The 19,537-nt window shown below is 34.0% G+C and overlaps 1 protein-coding gene across 1 annotated transcript in view; it reads right to left on the bottom strand.

Moving 5' to 3' along the window:
* LOC124355510 (UDP-xylose and UDP-N-acetylglucosamine transporter) overlaps positions 1-19,537 on the bottom strand; it is a 50,378-nt gene that overhangs the window by 18,506 nt on the left and 12,335 nt on the right. The window contains exons 2-5 of the mRNA XM_046806673.1: positions 9,851-9,964; positions 7,900-8,002; positions 6,135-6,279; positions 1,498-1,548 (exon numbers count right to left, since the gene is read on the bottom strand). Coding sequence (XP_046662629.1) covers positions 1,498-1,548; positions 6,135-6,279; positions 7,900-8,002; positions 9,851-9,964 — 413 coding nt within the window. The remainder of the gene's footprint in view (positions 1-1,497; positions 1,549-6,134; positions 6,280-7,899; positions 8,003-9,850; positions 9,965-19,537) is intronic.

Here is a 19,537-nt window from a genome sequence, read left to right as displayed (position 1 = left end):
CCGTTAGCGAGTTGCCTTTCAACCAATGATTTTGTCAAGAACCTGTTTTTTTGGGGGGAAAGGTGGGTTACACTGTTTTAGATTTTTTAATCACAATCTTTATTTTGCATGAATCCATGTTTTACAAAGTATTCTCTAGTCGAATTGTTTACTTTCCAATGCACTGGATCATTACTAGGTTTGGCATTGTTAGTTTCACCAGGATTGGAGGCTTCAGATTCCGAAAGTTTTTTTTGTTCATTACTTACATAATGAACGTCATCTTGTTTTATCTCCACTACATCACACACTCTCTCAAGTCTTAAAGCATTGACATCGGCAGCAATATTTAAAGAAGTAGAAGGTTCTCTGACCCGATCATTGGGCTTGAAATAAGCATAAAGTTTCACGGTTTTGTTTATCACATCAGTTATTTTTCATCTGCTATCTTTCTGTATTCAGCACCGCTTAACCTCTTTTGACTATCCATTTTTTTAAAGAAATAATAAGAAAATGAAACTTTCCACTACGCCTACTAAATTTGAAAGCTTATAGAAACTCTAACCCTCTGCAGGGAATCAAATCTAACTGTATATCAGTTTTAAAATACAATGGCATCACTAATGTTTTAGAAGCACTAAGTAATAAACAAACTTGCATTTTATTACACTAGCCATCAAATTTTGGCACCCCTAAAAATTTGTCACCCTGGACCCGGGCCCAAGCCTAAATCCGTCCCTGGTCTAGCGGCTGCAGAGCGACAAGTAATCTACTTTCTGGATATCTCTCGTACGTGTAACAAATTATTTACCGAGTCTCTCTTTGCCAAAATATACCTCTCATGCTGTTTATATTGTTCTTTTTCCTGCGATTTGTTCTAGACTTACTACATATGTTTTTTGGTCGAATGATGATGTCTTTTGCAGATACCTATGTGAAAGATTACTGCAAAAAATCACATATCATAAGGGCACGACTCCCACCCACTAATTCAACAAGTCAAAAGCTACTAATTATGTTATAAAGTAAAATACAGATAACAAAGTATGTAGGTACGGATTGACACGAATGGTCTGATATAAATTCATACTGTCAACACAATTAATTGTGTTATTGCTGGTTCTTTAATAATACTAATTTCCACAAAACAAAATACAGTTTTGATTGAAAATACTACTAATAGTGCCCAAAATAAACAGTCGGTAACTGGTAAAACTGGTAATGACTCAATAGAACCAGATGATAATTCCAAACATATATTATGACCAGTAGGATTCAACCATTACCCTTAATACAATGTGATAGAATCTGAATACAGAAGAATATGCAGGTCGCTTGAACATCATGAATACATAGGCAAATATTCTTGGTTCAAGAGACTGACAGCTCAAAAAGCAAAGCAGATAATGCTCCAGATAGTATTCGACTGGTAGAGGAAGTGAGTGTCACAAAAGGTGACAACTGGCTGTAAGTAATACTTCCACAATATTGACACTATAAAAGTCGTAATTTTCTCACCAACTGTCCACCAAAAGAAGTCTTCCACCTCAGATGTAGGTTTCGTGTCAGCTCTGATGGGTCCAGTTTTTTTTCTATATCAAACAAAAGTCTGTAAGACAATAATATAAAACATATTATATGTTAGTTATGTAGACCATATGAGTGTGGAAAACACAATGGACCAAAAACTAAAATAAAAAACATTGTAAAAACTCTTTATTACTGATTTTTATTGTAAAAACATAAAATTCAATTTATTGATTTAATGACCTTTATAGGTCTGTCAACTACTAATCATATTTTGAGTGTGTATGTGTGTGTCAATAATACGAGGGCTGTTCCGAAAATTGATTACGTTTTGCGCTGTGGCCGCCAGGGGCGGGACTAGCGCGGCCATCTTGGTGTCAGGACGTCCCACCGCTCAGTGGCTATCCAGCCGTGCTAGCGGGAAGTTCGTGTTGTAACGCGTCTAGTCACAGTGCCTGTTTGAAATGTCTGCCGCAATTGAAAATCCCGCCAACTGTGAAGTGCGCGCAGTAATTAGGTTTTTGACTGCCAAAAACTGTAAGCCTATAGAAATCTATCGGCAGTTGTGTGAAGTTTATGGGAACAACATTATCACTGAAGGTGGAGTGCGACAATGGGTCATTAAGTTTAAAAATGGCCGAACAAATGTTCATGACGAAGAGCGAAGTGGAAGACCCAGCATAGTGACTGACGAACTTGTTGAGAAAGTTGACGCAAAGGTCCGAGAAAATCGACGGTTAACCATAACGGAACTCTCGCTTAGTTTCCCTCAAATTTCACGAACTTTGTTATACAAAATCGTCACTGATAAGCTTGGCTTCCACAAGTTTTGTGCAAGATGGGTACCGAAAATCCTGACCGACGTCCACAAAAACCAGCGCATGTCTGCAGCGTTAACAATTTTGGATGCTTACGACAAAGAGGGTGAATCACTACTCGATCGCATTGTAACTGGCGATGAAACATGGGTGAAACATGTTAACTGCGAGACCAAATTGCAGTCAATGGAGTGGGGACACACAAGTTCACCTCACAAACCAAGAAAATGTTTGCAAACGATGTCGGCAAGAAAGGTTATGGCGACGGTTTTTTGGGACAAGAAAGGTGTAATTCTTGTTGATTTCCTGGAACGAGGCACTACAATCAACTCAGAAAGGTATTGCCAAACGTTAAACAACCTCAGAAGAGCGATCCAAAACAAGCGTAGGGGAAAGTTGAGCTCGAAAATTCTGTTGATTCACGATAACGCTCGACCTCACACAGCAAATCGCACACGTGAAGTTCTCGAATCATTCCAGTGGGAGTTGTTTCCTCATCCACCATACAGCCCGGATCTTGCACCAAGTGACTACCACTTGTTCCCAACAATGAAGAAGTAGCTGGCAACGCAGCGCTTTGACGACGACGCAGAGCTGCAGCAAGAAGTGACAAACTGGTTGAAGACACAGGCGGCAGAATTTTATGAGGAAGGCATTGTCAAGCTCATCCATCGATATGATAAGTGCCTAAATTTGAATGGTGACTATGTTGAAAAGTAGTATTTAAGTGTGGCTTTCATATGTATATGATAAAAATTGTTTCCTATACTTTGTTAATTTTTAATTCCAAAACGTAATCTACTTTCCGAATAGCCCTCGTATATGTATTAGCAGTACAAGTACTATAATATACCACGTACTTTTTATAACAAGTATTAATGAATTAATCCCCACCCCACCCCCTCCCACTCCATGCTTTGTCGCATCAATATCACATTTGAGAAACAGAAAGCCTTAGGTGATGGTCTACAAGAATGCCTAAATGAAAGATTGATTTAGGTGATTAGTTTAATGACGACTAACTTACCCTAAGATATTTGCTTGCTTTCTAGCAGATATACAATGGCTATAAATCACAAAAATGTTGGTCACACTTGTGCAGAAATCCAGAAAAACAGCTGTTTATCTAATTTGTAATTGGGGAAAAAAACACTTTTTAGGCTTAATTCCAAAGTAGAATAAAGCTTCCTACTGTACAAGTCAAGGACAAGCATTTGGAAGTTTACAGAATTACTTAGACTCAAAAATTGCTTGTGAAGTAGTACAGTGTTTATCATGGAACCTTTAGAAGGTTCTACAATCCAGGGTAGAATGATGTAGAAGCAGCTTTAAGGTACATTATAATTGACTGAGTGTCATCAGGAAAGCCTATCACTTGAGGGGCTGGAATAGTTTTACTTCTGCCTGTCCCCTATCACGCTATGTGAGAACAAACTGACATATAGACTTAAGACTTTACACGAATCTTCATTTGTATATAGGTAACACTGAGTTCAACGATGGAGTATACCCAAGGGATTTGCTTGTGCATTAGGGAAAATATTTTTCATTGGTCTTATGGGTTACCATAATGGCTACAAAAAAATAGTAGCATGTAGCATCCAAAATGTGATGATGTTTGGCTGATATTGTGGTCAAAATTATGTATTATGCAAAAAAATACAATTCCAAAATCGCTAAGTTTAATCAGAAACTTAGCTTTACTGAAACTGATTAACTATGAAAATATGATGTTCTCAGAGTTCAAACGCATGTTTAACTGAGTCAACAACTAAACTGCTATAATTTATCAATTATAATTAGTTACCCACCTGTTGAACAAACAAACTATTAAACACACCTGCATTAATTTTGAGAAACTTAACAATACTATCTCAGTATTGAATTTTACATCACATCTGACAAATTTTTGCTAAAACCAGCATATAAGAAAGATAAATTGTGTCATTAACTCAAGTTCTCACTGTAGCACTTCACAAAAATTGTAAAAGTTTACCTAAAAAACAAGGTTAAGCATGTATTTGAAGGTATGATTTATGTATATTGCAACAAAATTAAAACAACAAACAGTATTTTGATTCATTTTATTCCAAACTATATTTAAAATCTTGTTGGATTTTAAATATAGTATTTAACATAAATCTAAAATTTGGACCAACAATGCATAGAAATCGGTCAAAAGAACTGGTATATCCATGTAGAATCTACATTGGTTCCCAATTATCTTGCTAGACAACAATTTGTTCAGTTTACATATTTTGTCATGTTACCAACTGACAATCAATAATTTAAAAATGGCAAAAGATGAGTGTGATATTTCATTGAAATTTGTGCGTATATGTAAGGAATGTTTTTTCTTTTAACAATAATAAAAACCAAGAATGAAGTTACCAAACTGTTTAAATAATTATAGTCAAGATCCTAAAAACATTCTGAATAAAACTCTAAAACCCACGATAATTCTAATTTTTTGAGAAATTATAATATTATACAGAAACAACTTATCAAAACTTACTAAAATTCAAATTGAATGTAGGTTTGAAATTTTAGTTAAAAATATTAATTTTTTTAGCACACTGTGGGAATGGCAAAATGACAAAATGTATGGAAGATACAGTTTCATAAAATGTAATAATATAAAAAACCCAAAGGTAATAGTCTGAATATTTTACAAATAATACACGTTTTTTTATTTGAATAATTAGAAAATATTAGAAATTAACTCATAAAATGTTGTAAATTGTATAATTGTAGTGTTTAATTAGAATAAAATAGAAGATATAATTCCTTAAAAAAATAAATGTTTAAAGTAAACACAATAATAATTTACTTAAATATGTCCAATTGGCCAATATAATGATAAACAACATGAAGAAATTATAGCAGTAAGGAAATACAGAACTCCACGTCTCAATAGTCTTAATGGCATAATTTAATAGTCTTATGTTTGTTATTATTACATTGTTTTATTTAAAACTCATAGTATAATTTATTTTGCACAGTTCTGACTTCTATGAACAATAGCAAGTGAAAAGTTATAACAATTTAACTGTTAGTGAGTGTTATTTTTTTTTATTTAACAACCTACTAATGCACTATAGATGTTTCTGTCTTATTGGAAAAATTCTTGAAATCAATCAATCCAATGAATTTTTAAATTTTTATTCATGGGGTCTTTTAAAGAAAAAATCTTTGGACTCACATAACTGAATAATAATTAATAACCATTTTGCTCAGTTATGTGAGTCTGAAAATGTTTTCTTAAATATTAGATTGTTTTATTTTAAATCTATAAGAAGAGTTTCTTTAATTGTATCATTACACCAAATTTAAGTACCAACATTATTGTTAAAAGTGTATTAAAACATGCACTAGGCTTCATTTTGTGGAATAAGGAATAACAAACATACAAGCACAGAATTCTACAAACAACTTGTAGGTGAAGTTTTGTTTAGATGCTTAGCTGCTTACAACCCTCTTAGTTCAGAAGTTATTCGCTGTAAATATGTTTTTCTTTTATCCAATAAAACTAATAATGTGTTATTCATGTTGTGGAATAAGGAATAACAAACATACAAGCACAGAATTCTACAAAACAACTTGTAGGTGAAGTTTTGTTTGGATGCTTAGCTAACCAAAACTTATCATATTCAGAAGTTATTCGCTGTAAATATGTTTTTCTTTTATCCAATAAAACTAATAATGTGTTATTCATTTTTAGCCAGCATTGTATTTTGTTTATAAGAACACTATAACAGATGACTTCTAGAAGTTTGGTGTTCTACTACACTACAAGCCTTGTAATCATACCACAAATACTTACAACATCCTGGCCAGATATAATGGTGCAAATCACAATCCCCAAGGTAATCAGCCCGACGGAGAAGTATTTTGAGAACACATATGACTTTTTGAGAATTATTATTCCCATTATCATATTTGCAATGAGTGATCCCTGAAACAAATATGAGGATAACATGTTTAACTTCCTCTTCACAATACACACATATTTTGACAAATTTGAACCCTTTCAGTTCCAACGACCAGGCAACCGGGCGTTTTGAAAACCTACATAAATTGCCAACGTCCAGAGTTTTTATGAAAATCTATTTATACATTATATTTTTACACGTATTTTATATCAATTTGCATTAAAAATAAGCATATTTTTTGTTAGGCATATCATACAGTGCACAAACACAGTCAATCTGTAACAATGGTGAAAGTTTACAATCAAGTTGGCTGGCTCGTCAATGACGTCTAGCCATGACACTTTCTTTTCATAGTTGTCAATCTGTTGTTTCAGCGAATGCTCTGTTACAATGTTGTGGTTATGTTTACGTTTATTTATAATTATAATATAAACAATCGTTTGTGTGTAATTTTGGCGTGTAGTGAAGTATTATGAATCGTTCAAGGTCCCCGCTAAGTGAAAATACTCTTAGAAGAGTAGTGGAGAAAGAGTATATAACTGACAACTTTGTAACTGATGTTTCTTTTATCATGTAAATATTATTTTGTAAACAGCCAAAATCATGATAGGTTTATTCTTTTTTGTTCTATCCTACAGTGTTATATTTTTATTATTATAGCTGTCACTCAGAAGAAAAGTAGTAGTCAGTAAAGGACATAGAAATTTGCTAATTAAGATGTGCATTACAGTTCATCATAAAAAAAGAGCAGCGTTAAAAAAATGTCAAAACATTTTTATTTTGGGTTACGATTTGATAAAAATTATTGGATAAGTTTAAAATAAAGTGTTCTTATAGTGTGTTTGACTTTATTGAGTGTAATAATTTTTTGGGTACATTTTTGTACAATACAAAAAAGTTATAAAATATGGCTAATAAATAATAAAATTATTATATTTTATAATGACCATACGCAAATTGCTAAATATGGCATGGCATGGATAACATCTGTAAAAATATACCCTTGGCATTATTGATTAACATTCCAAAAACATGTCTGGTACTGAAAGGGTTAAAACCATACTGTAAATCTATGTAGACAACAATAATGTATTGTCAAGATTTACATGATCGTAGGTTATAAATTAAACCTTTAAGTTCAAGAACTGGTGAAAACAGAAATAGAAAAATATATCTCTTACAGCTTAAGGAGTAGAATTCACATGATCCTAATGAACACTAATACATAGGCAAAGCTATTTTATAGTCTAGCTTACCAGTTCCTCAACTAAAAGGGATTAACAGGAAAGATTATATAATATTACTTCTTTACCTCAATAATACACGATTTTCATTTAAATTTGGAGAATTAATGCACTTTCTTGTGTCTTTTTTGATGCTGACTGAATTTTAAAAATATAAAAAATTCAATAATATAAAGAACTATTTTAACAGTTTTATGACAGAATATGCATAAAACAATTCAAACACACAAAAATTCACTAAAATGGATTTTCTTGTAAAAACTTAATTCTAAACACTATTTTTTTGGTCGGTTAATGAACTTATTCTAGAGAATTCATGAAGGAAATGTGTTCTAGGGCTAGGATGAATATTTATTTGACTGTTTCCCAGGTCTGGACAACCAAAATACATAAACTTACAGCTCTAAATATCATGTGTAGAGGCATTGCGACATTGAAGTCAAAAGCATAGTTGTTGAAAACGTTCACTATGAAGAACATGGCAACGAGTACTGTGTAGCTCCTGAAATATAAATACAAACTTGTTTTAAATAAACAATTTACTTTAAACAATGACCTACATTCAGTTAGTTCTATTTATATCTGTTCTTCATAATCTACTACCTATGTCTAACAAAGACATCAAATGAGTGACAGTGTAAATAAGATAGTTACTTAAAATTAAACAATATGTTATATGTAATTTTTACCTACTTTAAATTATTACACAATATTACACTATTTCAGTCAGATTTCAAGTACACAAATTATTCAATTTATATAGTATTGCATAAAAAATCCTTGTAAAACTTATGTATGCTCAGGTATGATTATAAATTACATTTTCTAATATTCTACTTACTATAACAGACTTGTTTTCTAGGAGAACCTGGCTTACAAGATAGCATTTAACTTTCATATTTTTATGACAACAAAGAAACGTTTCAAAGCTCGATTACGAGATCTTTTAGTGTCGAATGCGTTTTATTCCGTTGATGAGTTCATGACAAATCGCTGGGAGTGCTAAAATTATTTTGTTAGCTCTGTTGCCGAAACGAATAACATTTTTGTGCTGACAATTGTAAAACAATGTTTAATTAAAGTAACATTGGTTAAATTTGATGTTTTAAAATTCAACTTGTATTAGAAAAAGTTAAGACGCATGCAATACAATTGTAAAAAATTGTCTACTGCAATAAAGAAATTTTGAACTTGAATTAATCAAATCCTTATTTTTATTATTTAAGATTTTTTAAATTTTATTTATGTTATCTTATAAACAATAAAAAATGTGGACAGTATAAAAATGTGATAACAAGTACAGGAATATTGCATCAAGGAATATGCAGTTAGCAGCTTAAATTCTATTTGTAAAGAATTACTGTAATCTTTGAAATCAAAACATCATTTGGCACTGACATACAGAGTGTGTATAAACTTTCCGGAAATATTTTGGAAATTTGTTCTTTTGTGTGAAGACAAACAAAACATTTAATACAAATATGGGTCAGAATGCTTACTTTACAATCTGTCTGAATGTATATTTAGGTTTTACTTTTTATTTCAGAAACTACTAGAGACACAAAACTCAAATTTGGCACAATTATTTTTTTGTAACCTCTAATCAAGAACAATCATATAATCATACAAAATAAATATTATATTACAATATCAAATCTATATAAGGCGGATGGCTGAAGTTTAAACAAAAATAAACACTATAAATAATAATAATAATAAGCTTATGACAATTTTTAAAGAATTACAAAAGTTGCTACGTTTATTACAAACATTTTGGCACAAAGTAATGTTGGTCTTTAAATAAAGTAAATATAAGCTTTTAACTTTTGTAGTGCAAATACAGTTAATGATTCCATATAAATGTAAACAATGACAAATTTTCCGTGTATTAAAACCATTAAAATCTTGAATCTACATTAATTACTGACCAATTATGATCCATGTGTCAAAATGTTTATAATTAGATTTATCAATTATTATTATTTAAAGGATTTCACAATCTTATTAGTTTTTATGGAATTAAGCTAAAAACTTCAACCAATGGCCATTTTGATAATATAATATTTACTTTTTATTACATTTGAAACTGCAAGGAAAATAATTGTATCTAATTTGAGTTAATTATCTTTACTGGTTTTTGAAATCCAAAAAAATAAACTAAAAATACATACATACAGACAATCTGTAAACAAAGGGATAGACAATGTGGATTTAGCTTTTAGCTCCTCTTCATCCATCTGAAAGTTTGTGTAGAGAGTTTTGTTATACCCTGTATATAATACAGTGAAATACAGGTATAATGTGCTCAGTTATTAAGTGCATTAATATTGTAATATAGATTTTTACTTACAATATTCCAATTTTCGGCTTCTTAGTCCCAAATTTCATAGTAAAAATAAATCCTTCCACCACAACAAAAACAAATTGGGCAAAAGTTATTAAATTTCCACTGCCTGGATCCTCTCTGAAACATAAAATCATGCTTCGTTAAATATTATTTTTTTAAATCTAACACACAATTAAAACATATTAACAATTAATTTCAAACTGTATACTTTTTTAATCTTTGGAACGCCCTTCACCTTAATCACCTTATTCTGTTGAAACACATCAAAGTGAAATTTATCAGTTTTGCAGGTTTTTGGTCAGAAACTCTAACTTGTGTTTATATTGAGTGTAAATTAAGTCCTGATATGCTGGAATATATTCCAAACAGATTAAGATATCGATGTACAACCTTCACCATACCTATTAAAATACTATGAACTTTTTGAATGGTAAAAATACGGCCTCTTTTCAAAAGATGCGGACATTCATCATATACTGTGATAGTGCTCCCTCTTTTTAGTGAAGTTTAGGTGTTAAAAAACCAACAAATACCTACCTGGCTACTCTACAAAACGTACTTCTCTGACTTGTTTTTAAATATTTATTTCAAGACTGTATTACTCCTCAAATATTGCATTTTAACTACAATTTCAATATATTTTTACCAGACAAGAGGAATAAGCCAAACCTCCATTCCAAGCCGCTTAATATATTCACTAGACAAGAGGAACCAACCAAACCTTCCTTCAAAAACTGTACCGTCTTCTTCCTCAATTGGTACCAGGTCAATAATTCATAAAATTATTCACTAATACTAAATAGTAATATATGAATGATTTTAACATTGACAATACCGTGGTCATTACATTCATAATAACTGAAATATTCTGACAGGGAAAATGCCCCCAAAATTTCCATGTGGCTCTTGGTCAATAATTGTCAAGTATTCAGGAATTAAATGCACTGGCCCTTGTAATATGTGGTACCATGCAGGCTGTCAGAACATCCCAGAAAAATCTTTTAAAAAATTGACAAGCAATGAAACTCATATTTGGACATGCAGCAGCTGCAGAGAAACTGTTGATGCCACACCAACGACCCCCGTCTGCTCCAGCATCCCAAATTTGTTGTTCTCTTCCATAAATGATTAGAGAGCAGTCTTAGTGAAAATAACATTTTAGAAAACCTTGAAGGACAAGGGGGAAAAGTTACAAGCAGCTGCAAAAATAGGAGCAGCTCTGTTAGAGGAAAACAATTTTTTTGAAAGAAAAAAATTTGAGGCTAGAGATCAAAATAGAATTATTAGAAGAAAAAATTTTTAAATTTGAAGCTGAAGAAAATATGTATATTGGTAAAATAGAAGATTTGCTTCATAATATTTCTGAAACACAAGTTCAACTAGAAAAGGAAAAAAAACTTCGGATGGACGCACAAAGTATCTTTGAAGAACATGATAGCCAACAAGGTCAACTAGTTGATGGACTATGTCAAAAACAATAGATCATTTGAAAAAATACAATTAGTACTCTTGAAAAGAAAATTACCTCCCAAAAAACTCAACATTCAGAGTTAACAAAATACTCTAACAAGGGAACTCAAAGCTGAACCCCTACACCTCGCCACTCAGCCTGCAACTGTTTCCTCAAGCTTTCTCATCGATCTCGCTCAGCTAAAAAGATAGGCAAAACAGTTTGGGAAAATGCAGTTAAGGCCTTAACGACACAAATTCAAGATGTACCACTTATCAAAGAAAAACATATAACTGCAGCTCAAAGTCACAAAATAGTGAGGAACAATGCGCTAATTAAACCTAACTATACTCCTGCTAAAAAAGGAAAAAAGAAACTTTTTTAGCGTTTCATTGCAAATGGCTATGAATAAACAACGTTTAGCTGCTCAAGACTTGGATCAGATTAAGATAGGGGGAGTCTGTCAAACCCCGTCACAAAAAACAGAACACCACCTGTGGTGACTCAAGGCTCCAGCCAAACGACAACTGACCAACAGATGATAGGGGGAGTCTGTCAAACCCCGTCACAAAAACAGAAAACACCACCTGTGTGACTCAAGGCTCCAGCCAAACGACAAAACTGACCAACAGATGATAGGGGAGTCTGTCAAACCCCGTCACAAAAACAGAACACCACCTGTATGACTCAAGGCTCCAGCCAAACGACAACTGACCAACAGATGATAGGGGGAGTCTGTCAAACCCCGTCACAAAAACAGAACACCACCTGTATGACTCAAGGTTCCAGCCAAAAGACAACCGACCAGCAGATGACTCAAGGCTCCAGCCAAACGACAACTGACCAACAGATGATAGGGGGAGTCTGTCAAACCCCGTCACAAAAAACAGAACACCACCTGTATAACAAGACCATTGGATACCCCAATTCAGGAGGGTAACAGAACTGTTGTGGAAGTACAAATACATCACCAGGACAACTACTCACCTCCACAACATACCATTAATAGGACAGTTCAAAAACAGTATTTTTTAGAAACTGTTCCACAGAAGAGAACGCGCTACAAAAACTCGGGTATTCATGAATTCAATGTTCCAGACACAGAGAAATACACCCTCTTTTACCAACCAATCAAAATGCAAAACACAATTCACGATATTACACCAAAATACAGACAGAATTGCTAACAAAATTAATAGAATGAATTCTCTCCTGGAAATACAAAAACCAGATGTTTTGATTGTAACCGAACACGGCCAAAATAAAGAAACACTCCTTAACACTAGGCTTATTGGGTACACACTGATTTCTGACTACAGCAGGAAACAGCATCTAAAGGGGGGAGTAGCTATCTACACGAAAGAAGAATCTTAAGGAAAACAGTGAGGCTATCATCACTATCGAAGATCTCTCAATAGAAATGGTGTGTGAAGTGGCTGGCCATTAAGGAAAAAAGTGGGCAAGTCAATTTTCATTATAGTAGGTATTTACAGACCAGATAACAACCTCGAGTCTGGCTAGAAGTGCTAGCTGAAGCCCTAGAAAACTTACAGTCTCAGCAACACCCCATCATTCTAATGGGTGACATAAATATCGACTGCCTGAAAAATCAAAAACGACACAACACTACTGATCGAGACCCTGGCAAGCTACAACCTCTATAGAAAGAACCTCCCTGCCACTCGGATATAACACCAACATCAAGAAACATCCATCGACTGTGTATGCTGCAACATCAGAGAAGAAGAAATCACTGTAAAGGTAATAGAAACCAGCATATCAGATCATACGGGACAAACTGTGTGTCATAAAGGGAAGAAGAAAAACTCAAACGCCAAACCACAACTTGTTGGAGGGGTAGAAACATGAGTCACAGAAACATACTGACAATGAAACATCTCCTTAGTCAAGAAATCTGGACAGAAGTATATAACTCCAATGAAGTTAATGAAGCATATGACAATTTCAGCCGAACTCTTCTTGCAGGCACTCAATCAAGCATGTCCAGTGAAACATTACCAGTGCAAAAGAAGCGGAAACAAAAATAAACACACTCTCCACAACCCTAATGCTCAAAAATTGAGGCAAAGATTTCTTTTCGCTCAAAAACGCTTACAACACCACTGGTAGCGAGGAACATAAAAGACACGCTGGCCCATCTCAAGAAAGAATATGACTTGCAACTCCGCCACCTAAGACAACAAGACACAATAGCTAAGATAACAGATGCGGATAATAAAACAAAAGCCATCTGGGATGTCATAAACTTAGAAAGGCAGCCAAAAGAAAACAAAAATGCCCTCACCCAACTCGAGGTAGGTGGCCAGGTTACGTCCAGCCCAGTGCGGATGGCAGGATATCTCAACAACTTTTTTTGTCAACATGGCTGAAGAAACCATCATAAACAATGGGCTGAACAATAAACAACCATTTACTCCGACCGAAAATAGTTACATCCCCAACCTGACACTGAAGCCAACTAATTCAGAAGAAGCTGCCAAAATTATTAGTGGATTTGAAGTCAAAAGCCCTCAGCAGGATACGATGACTTATCTACCATAGTCCTGAAAAAGTGCCAAGACGAACTTATAGAACCACTGGTGCACATTACTAATCTATCTTTTTCATCAGGAGTTTTCCCGTCTGCCCTGAAACTTTCAAAAGTGTACCCCAAGTTCAAACAAGGTGATGCCACAAAAGCAGGCAACTACAGGCCTATCTCACTAATCCCAACCATATCCAAAGTAATAGAAAAATTAGTGCTGATTAGACTTCTCGAACATCTTTCAAACAACAATCTCTTAACAGAATATCAGCACGGCTTCCTACCTGGTAAATCTACAACCACAGCACTGATTAATCTTGTAGAGTTCCTACTAGATCAGCATGAAGATGGGAACACATCAACTGCCATTTTTCTAGACTATAGTAAAGCCTTTGATAGTCTTGACCATGAACACCTTCTGAAAAAGTTAATGACACTTGGAATTCGTGGAACCTCAAAAGCATGGTTTACCAGCTACTTAACGGAACGAACACAAATGGTTGAGCTAAGATACAACAGTAATAGAGAAACGGAAAAGGTCAGGTCAAGCACAAAAAAGATCACAAGAGGTGTACCCCAGGGCTCTGTGTTGGGACCCCATTATGTTCATTCTCTTCACAAATGACTTCCCTAAGTATATACAGGAATACAGCAACTGCATCATGTATGCTGATGACTCAGTGCTCTTGCTCGGCAGAAGAACTCCTGGTCAACTAGAAATAGATGCATACACAGCAGTGAATATGGCTATCCAATATTGTCATAACAATGACCTAGTTGTGAACGAGAAGAAGACAAAACAGCTCATTCTAGGGAGGTGTAGAAAAAAAATTTTCCAAGGCTACCAGAGACCGATGACACCACCTTTACCAAGTACCTTGGGGTAACAGTTGACCAAGACCTTTCTTGGACACCACACATCAACAACCTCTGCAAAAAGCTAAGCACCAGACTGTATGTAATACGACGAATAAAAAATATAGGAAACACCATGACACGAGGATTGCATACTTCTCCCTGTTTGAATCCTATATCCGCTATGGGATAGCAGCTTGGGGAGGGACAACTTCTGGCAACCTGCCAACGCATACTTTTGAAACAAAAAAAAGCCATACGAATACTGGGTAATCTCCAACCACGAGAGTCTTGCAGGGATGCTTTCAAGCACCTCAAAATCTTAACAGTCATAGGCCTGTACATCCTGGAAACAGTAACGTATGTCCACATCAAGACTCCAGGCATAGCAGAAAGGGGTGAGCAATTCCATCACTACAACACCAGACGGGCCACTGACTACTGCCTTCCTGTGCACCGACTCCGCAGCACTGAACATAAGCCAAGTTACATCGGCGCCAAAATGTGGAACTGTTTGCCAGAGATGCTGAAAAAAAAGTGGATCAACAACAATTCGCTCGTCACTTGAAGACCTGGCTTCTCAATCGACCCTTCTACAGCATTGAAGAATTCATGAGCTGGCAAACTCAACCAGACTTTTGAAAAATTACTCAGAATTGTACTTGCTCCCCAGTAATATTGTATGACACTATACTTATCTTGACGATAACGTAATAAAGATATTTTTGATTTGATTTGATTTGAAAGGGGTAGAGGGGGGAGTCACTTTAAAATTTAAAATTGTAATCCATATCTTGTGTGACATGTCATTTGAAAGGTAAATACAATATAAACACAATGGCATGAACACTGTTGTGTTTATACTCTACAACAATCCTAGCAATATGCATAAAATTGATATTGTATATACTACATATTATTAGTTTCTGAGTTAAGAGAATTAAAAAAACTTGATATGATATTTGTAATCAATAAGACAATTTATTTATTGGATTCCCATCTGTTCACAATACAAGTAAAATATGTATATGGATCTTGTTGTAAAACAGTTATGCTTAATTAATTTGACTAGTGATTGATACTATGCCAATGTACTCATGTGCATGACATTATTTTTTATTTAATTTAAATACAAATTTGTTCACATTCGGTCCATTTTAAGACACACTTTATAATTTATAACATAAGAGTAATCACATCAAGGTCATGTAATAGGCTTCACTGAAGTTTAATGCACACTTTCCGAAATTCAAGTCTGTATTTCTATTGCTTCTCAAGATATCCTGCAGAAGAGTGATAGAAAAACAAACAGACAGAAGAGAACATTTTTGAGCCCCTGAAATGTAGAAAATTAAGTAAAATTTCAAGTCTGTAGCTCAATTTGTTCTTGAGATATATTGCAGACAGACGTTGCTTACACTCCACCAAATTACATACAGTGACACACATCCATCAAACTCTATTGTGTCTATTTAGAAATGAAGTTTCATGCAAATTTTCAACTCTATATTTCAATTTTTTCTCATTATAACCTGTGAAAAACTGATAGACCAAACATACAGAAGATCAAAGTTGCTAAAAATATATATAGCCAGTGGAGTAACCATACACCAACAAAAAACCACTCAAACAGGTTTTAGACATTAGATAGCTAATAATTATGAGAATTATTTCATCACCCATTTAATGAAATAATGCTTTTATACTGCACTATAAATATAATTTAATTATTTTTAACTGTAAATAAATCTTTCTGCGTTGCCCAATTTCCATCAGGACTGAAGATCAGTAAAAATATACTCTTAAACATAAAAAGGGCCCATCTACTAACAGATATAGCGAACTATAGACCAATCTCACTCACCTTCATAATTTTAAAAATCATAGAAAAAACAGCACTGACTAGACTGATAAGCTATCTCACACTACACAATCACACCAAGTCAACCTCAGCGGACTACAGGCAACCCGCAGAAAACATGTCGGTTCACCCCACAAGCCTATATCTTGGAGTGTAACTCAGGGCTACATACTGGTACCTGTTCTGTTTGTTATGCTATGTAGATGGCATAATCTTTTTAATAAAATAAAAAAACTCAGCAATTGGCCTACAAGAAGATGTTACTATAATAGCCCTGAACAAAGCAATACAGTACACTAAGTCAAATGATCTCGCAAGTAACCCCTCCAAAACAACCCAAGTGCATTTTAGTACAAAATATACTACAAAAATGTCCCAGCAATAAAGATAAACAAAATTCTTAGGGAACAAGACGTGGACTTGTCATCTAGAAAAAATCAATTAGAGACCTAGCAAATCCCTAACTACACCAATCATTTAAATCTCTTGGAATAATAATTGTAATCTCAGGGAATAATAATTGTAATCACTCTAATGCAGGTTATCATGTTCATGGATGAACTGCCCCCTCTTCGAGGAAGAGACGTCCATCACTATAATGTCCAACATACTGAACGGTATATCCTCCCAACCACACTTTCCCAAAATGAGACTTTCCTATGCCAGATGAAAATTATGAAAAGTCCTTCCAACGAACATACAAAACCTAACTGAAAAAAGACTGCAAGAAGTGATCAAGAACTGGCTTCTCAATATACCTTCAAGAATTTACTTGAAGATATTTATAGAAATTCCAAGTAGCAAATAGTAAAATTCCTAATAAACAGTGACACTACAGAATCAGACCTGAAGGAAGTAAAAGTCTACTCAATACATAACGAATTTGACACCATTTATATTCTTTACAAATGTAAACAAAGATTTTATTGATTGATACTCTATTTAAAATAATATACAGTATCTACTCAAAACCTTCAAATCGGGAATATACTGACTAGTGTAACGATGCAGTTACCGTCTTCCGTAATATATTACAAACAATATTTTATAATTGAAACAGCATATAAGAAGTTTTAATGGATGGCCTAAATACATTAATTGTTAATGATTGTCAGTAATTTCTCGGTATTATGTAGTGTTACAAACAATGTTTTAATGTAAGGTACTTTAGATGATATATAGTTTGTTTTGTGACATGTGTGTCATGTTTCAGTGAGTAAGCAAAATGTTTATCAAAGTTTGATAACGCCTTCTAATTATCACTTGGAGGTATTTTCATTAGTACTCCACAGTGTTTCTAATGGTTTATTTTCTGCATATTGTCATCATAGTCCGGTCAATTTAGACATTGACCCTTGCAAAAATTCCCAGAAAGCTGAAAATTTGCATAGATGTTAGAGACACCATTTTTATGAAATTGTGAAAAGTCCCCATCGATCCCATGTCTGCAAAATGTTTTATTCAAGGTCAAATTTCACAAAAATAGGTTTTTTTAATTTTTCAGCGAAAACGGTTAGTGTTATGAAAAAATATTAGAAACAAAAATTGTAGATCATGCAATTATCTACAAAAATGCTCCTTATGCTTTTATTACATAACACTAACCATTTTTTGAGAAAAAACAATTACAAACTTTTCTTACGCTGTATTGTCTATAATACGGACACGTTTCCACGCCACCTATGAGGTAGTGTACCCTAGCGCGATTTTTTTAATATGCTTTCCCCGGTAGGCCTATTTCACAGTCTTTTCCAGTAAAATTTAATCAATGTTTGGTTATTCTTCTTCTTTTCAGTCGTTGCACTCTCTTGTTAGTGTGGTCGTTGTCGATCAGGTACAGCTCGAGTGATAAGTCCCCGTTATACTTGATTGTAAACATATTTTATTCATCATCATCATCATCACTAATTATTTCCTCTTCTTCCCCTCCATCTTTCTTCTCTCTCTATTTTCTTCTTCTTCCTCATCTTCTTGAGTAGACGTAAATTGTACTAACAGCGATACATCAGTTGTTTCGTCGTTCATGTAAAAAACCTTCTTTTGTTAGAAATTCAGCATTTGAACAGATTGGCCTTGACAATTGGTGCACGCTAATGAACAAAATAATTCTAACTTTTTTGCAGCCGCATCTTAAGTTACACCCCTTTTTGCAGTTGCAAAAAACATAATTAAGGAGGTTTTTTTGGTGCAGGTGGAAGAAGCGTGTGGGTTGGTTGCCAATGCATTATTGACATGCTTCCAACCCCATTGTTCTGGGTCTAGTTGATTACCAAGCCACACCTGAACCTAGTAATATATACGATAGGAAGACAAGCTAATTGCACACGTGTTGTATTACGTGTTTGTTTTGCAAAAGATAAGTAACGTAATTTGTCTATCGAAGTAATTTTTTTGGAGCTCCATATACAGACAGAAGAAAGCGAGTTTCTGGTGAAGAGTTGATATCTTGGAAAGCTTGTGCACAAGTAATAACATTTTCTTTTTGAAACAATAAAAAAATTGTTGTTTTTACCCCTTCGAAACATTGCTGGTGTTTTTATCAGAGCCAGTCATAGCATGTAAAAACTGTATATGATTGAACCGATTGATTATCTTCCCGAATAATTAATTGCTGCTGCTCTTGATAGGACTTTCAATTGCTCTTCTTTGCCTTTATGTCTTTTCACTCTAGCTTGATTGATAATATCATGATAATTAACAAGAAAACATACAATGTTAATTGTCCTAGTTTCTGAGTAATAATGACTCTATTACTACAATTTAACTTCAATCATAATTTTAATTTTTCTTTTATCAACACTTACATTTTTACAAATTTTTTCTAATTCTTCTAACGAAACTGGCAGTCATCACTACTTTCAATATATGAAAATACTTCCCCCATGGCGAGATACAATGCTTCATCTTGAGGACGGCCGACTTAGCCTTCAATGGTCGGCTTTTAAAAATTATACAAAGCAATCATTATGGTACTTAGCT

Source organism: Homalodisca vitripennis, chromosome 2, assembly GCF_021130785.1.
Source record: "Homalodisca vitripennis isolate AUS2020 chromosome 2, UT_GWSS_2.1, whole genome shotgun sequence".
NCBI lineage: Eukaryota > Metazoa > Arthropoda > Insecta > Hemiptera > Cicadellidae > Homalodisca > Homalodisca vitripennis.
Note: the sequence above shows the minus strand (reverse complement) of the source record. Positions and strands in the feature narration are given on the sequence as shown.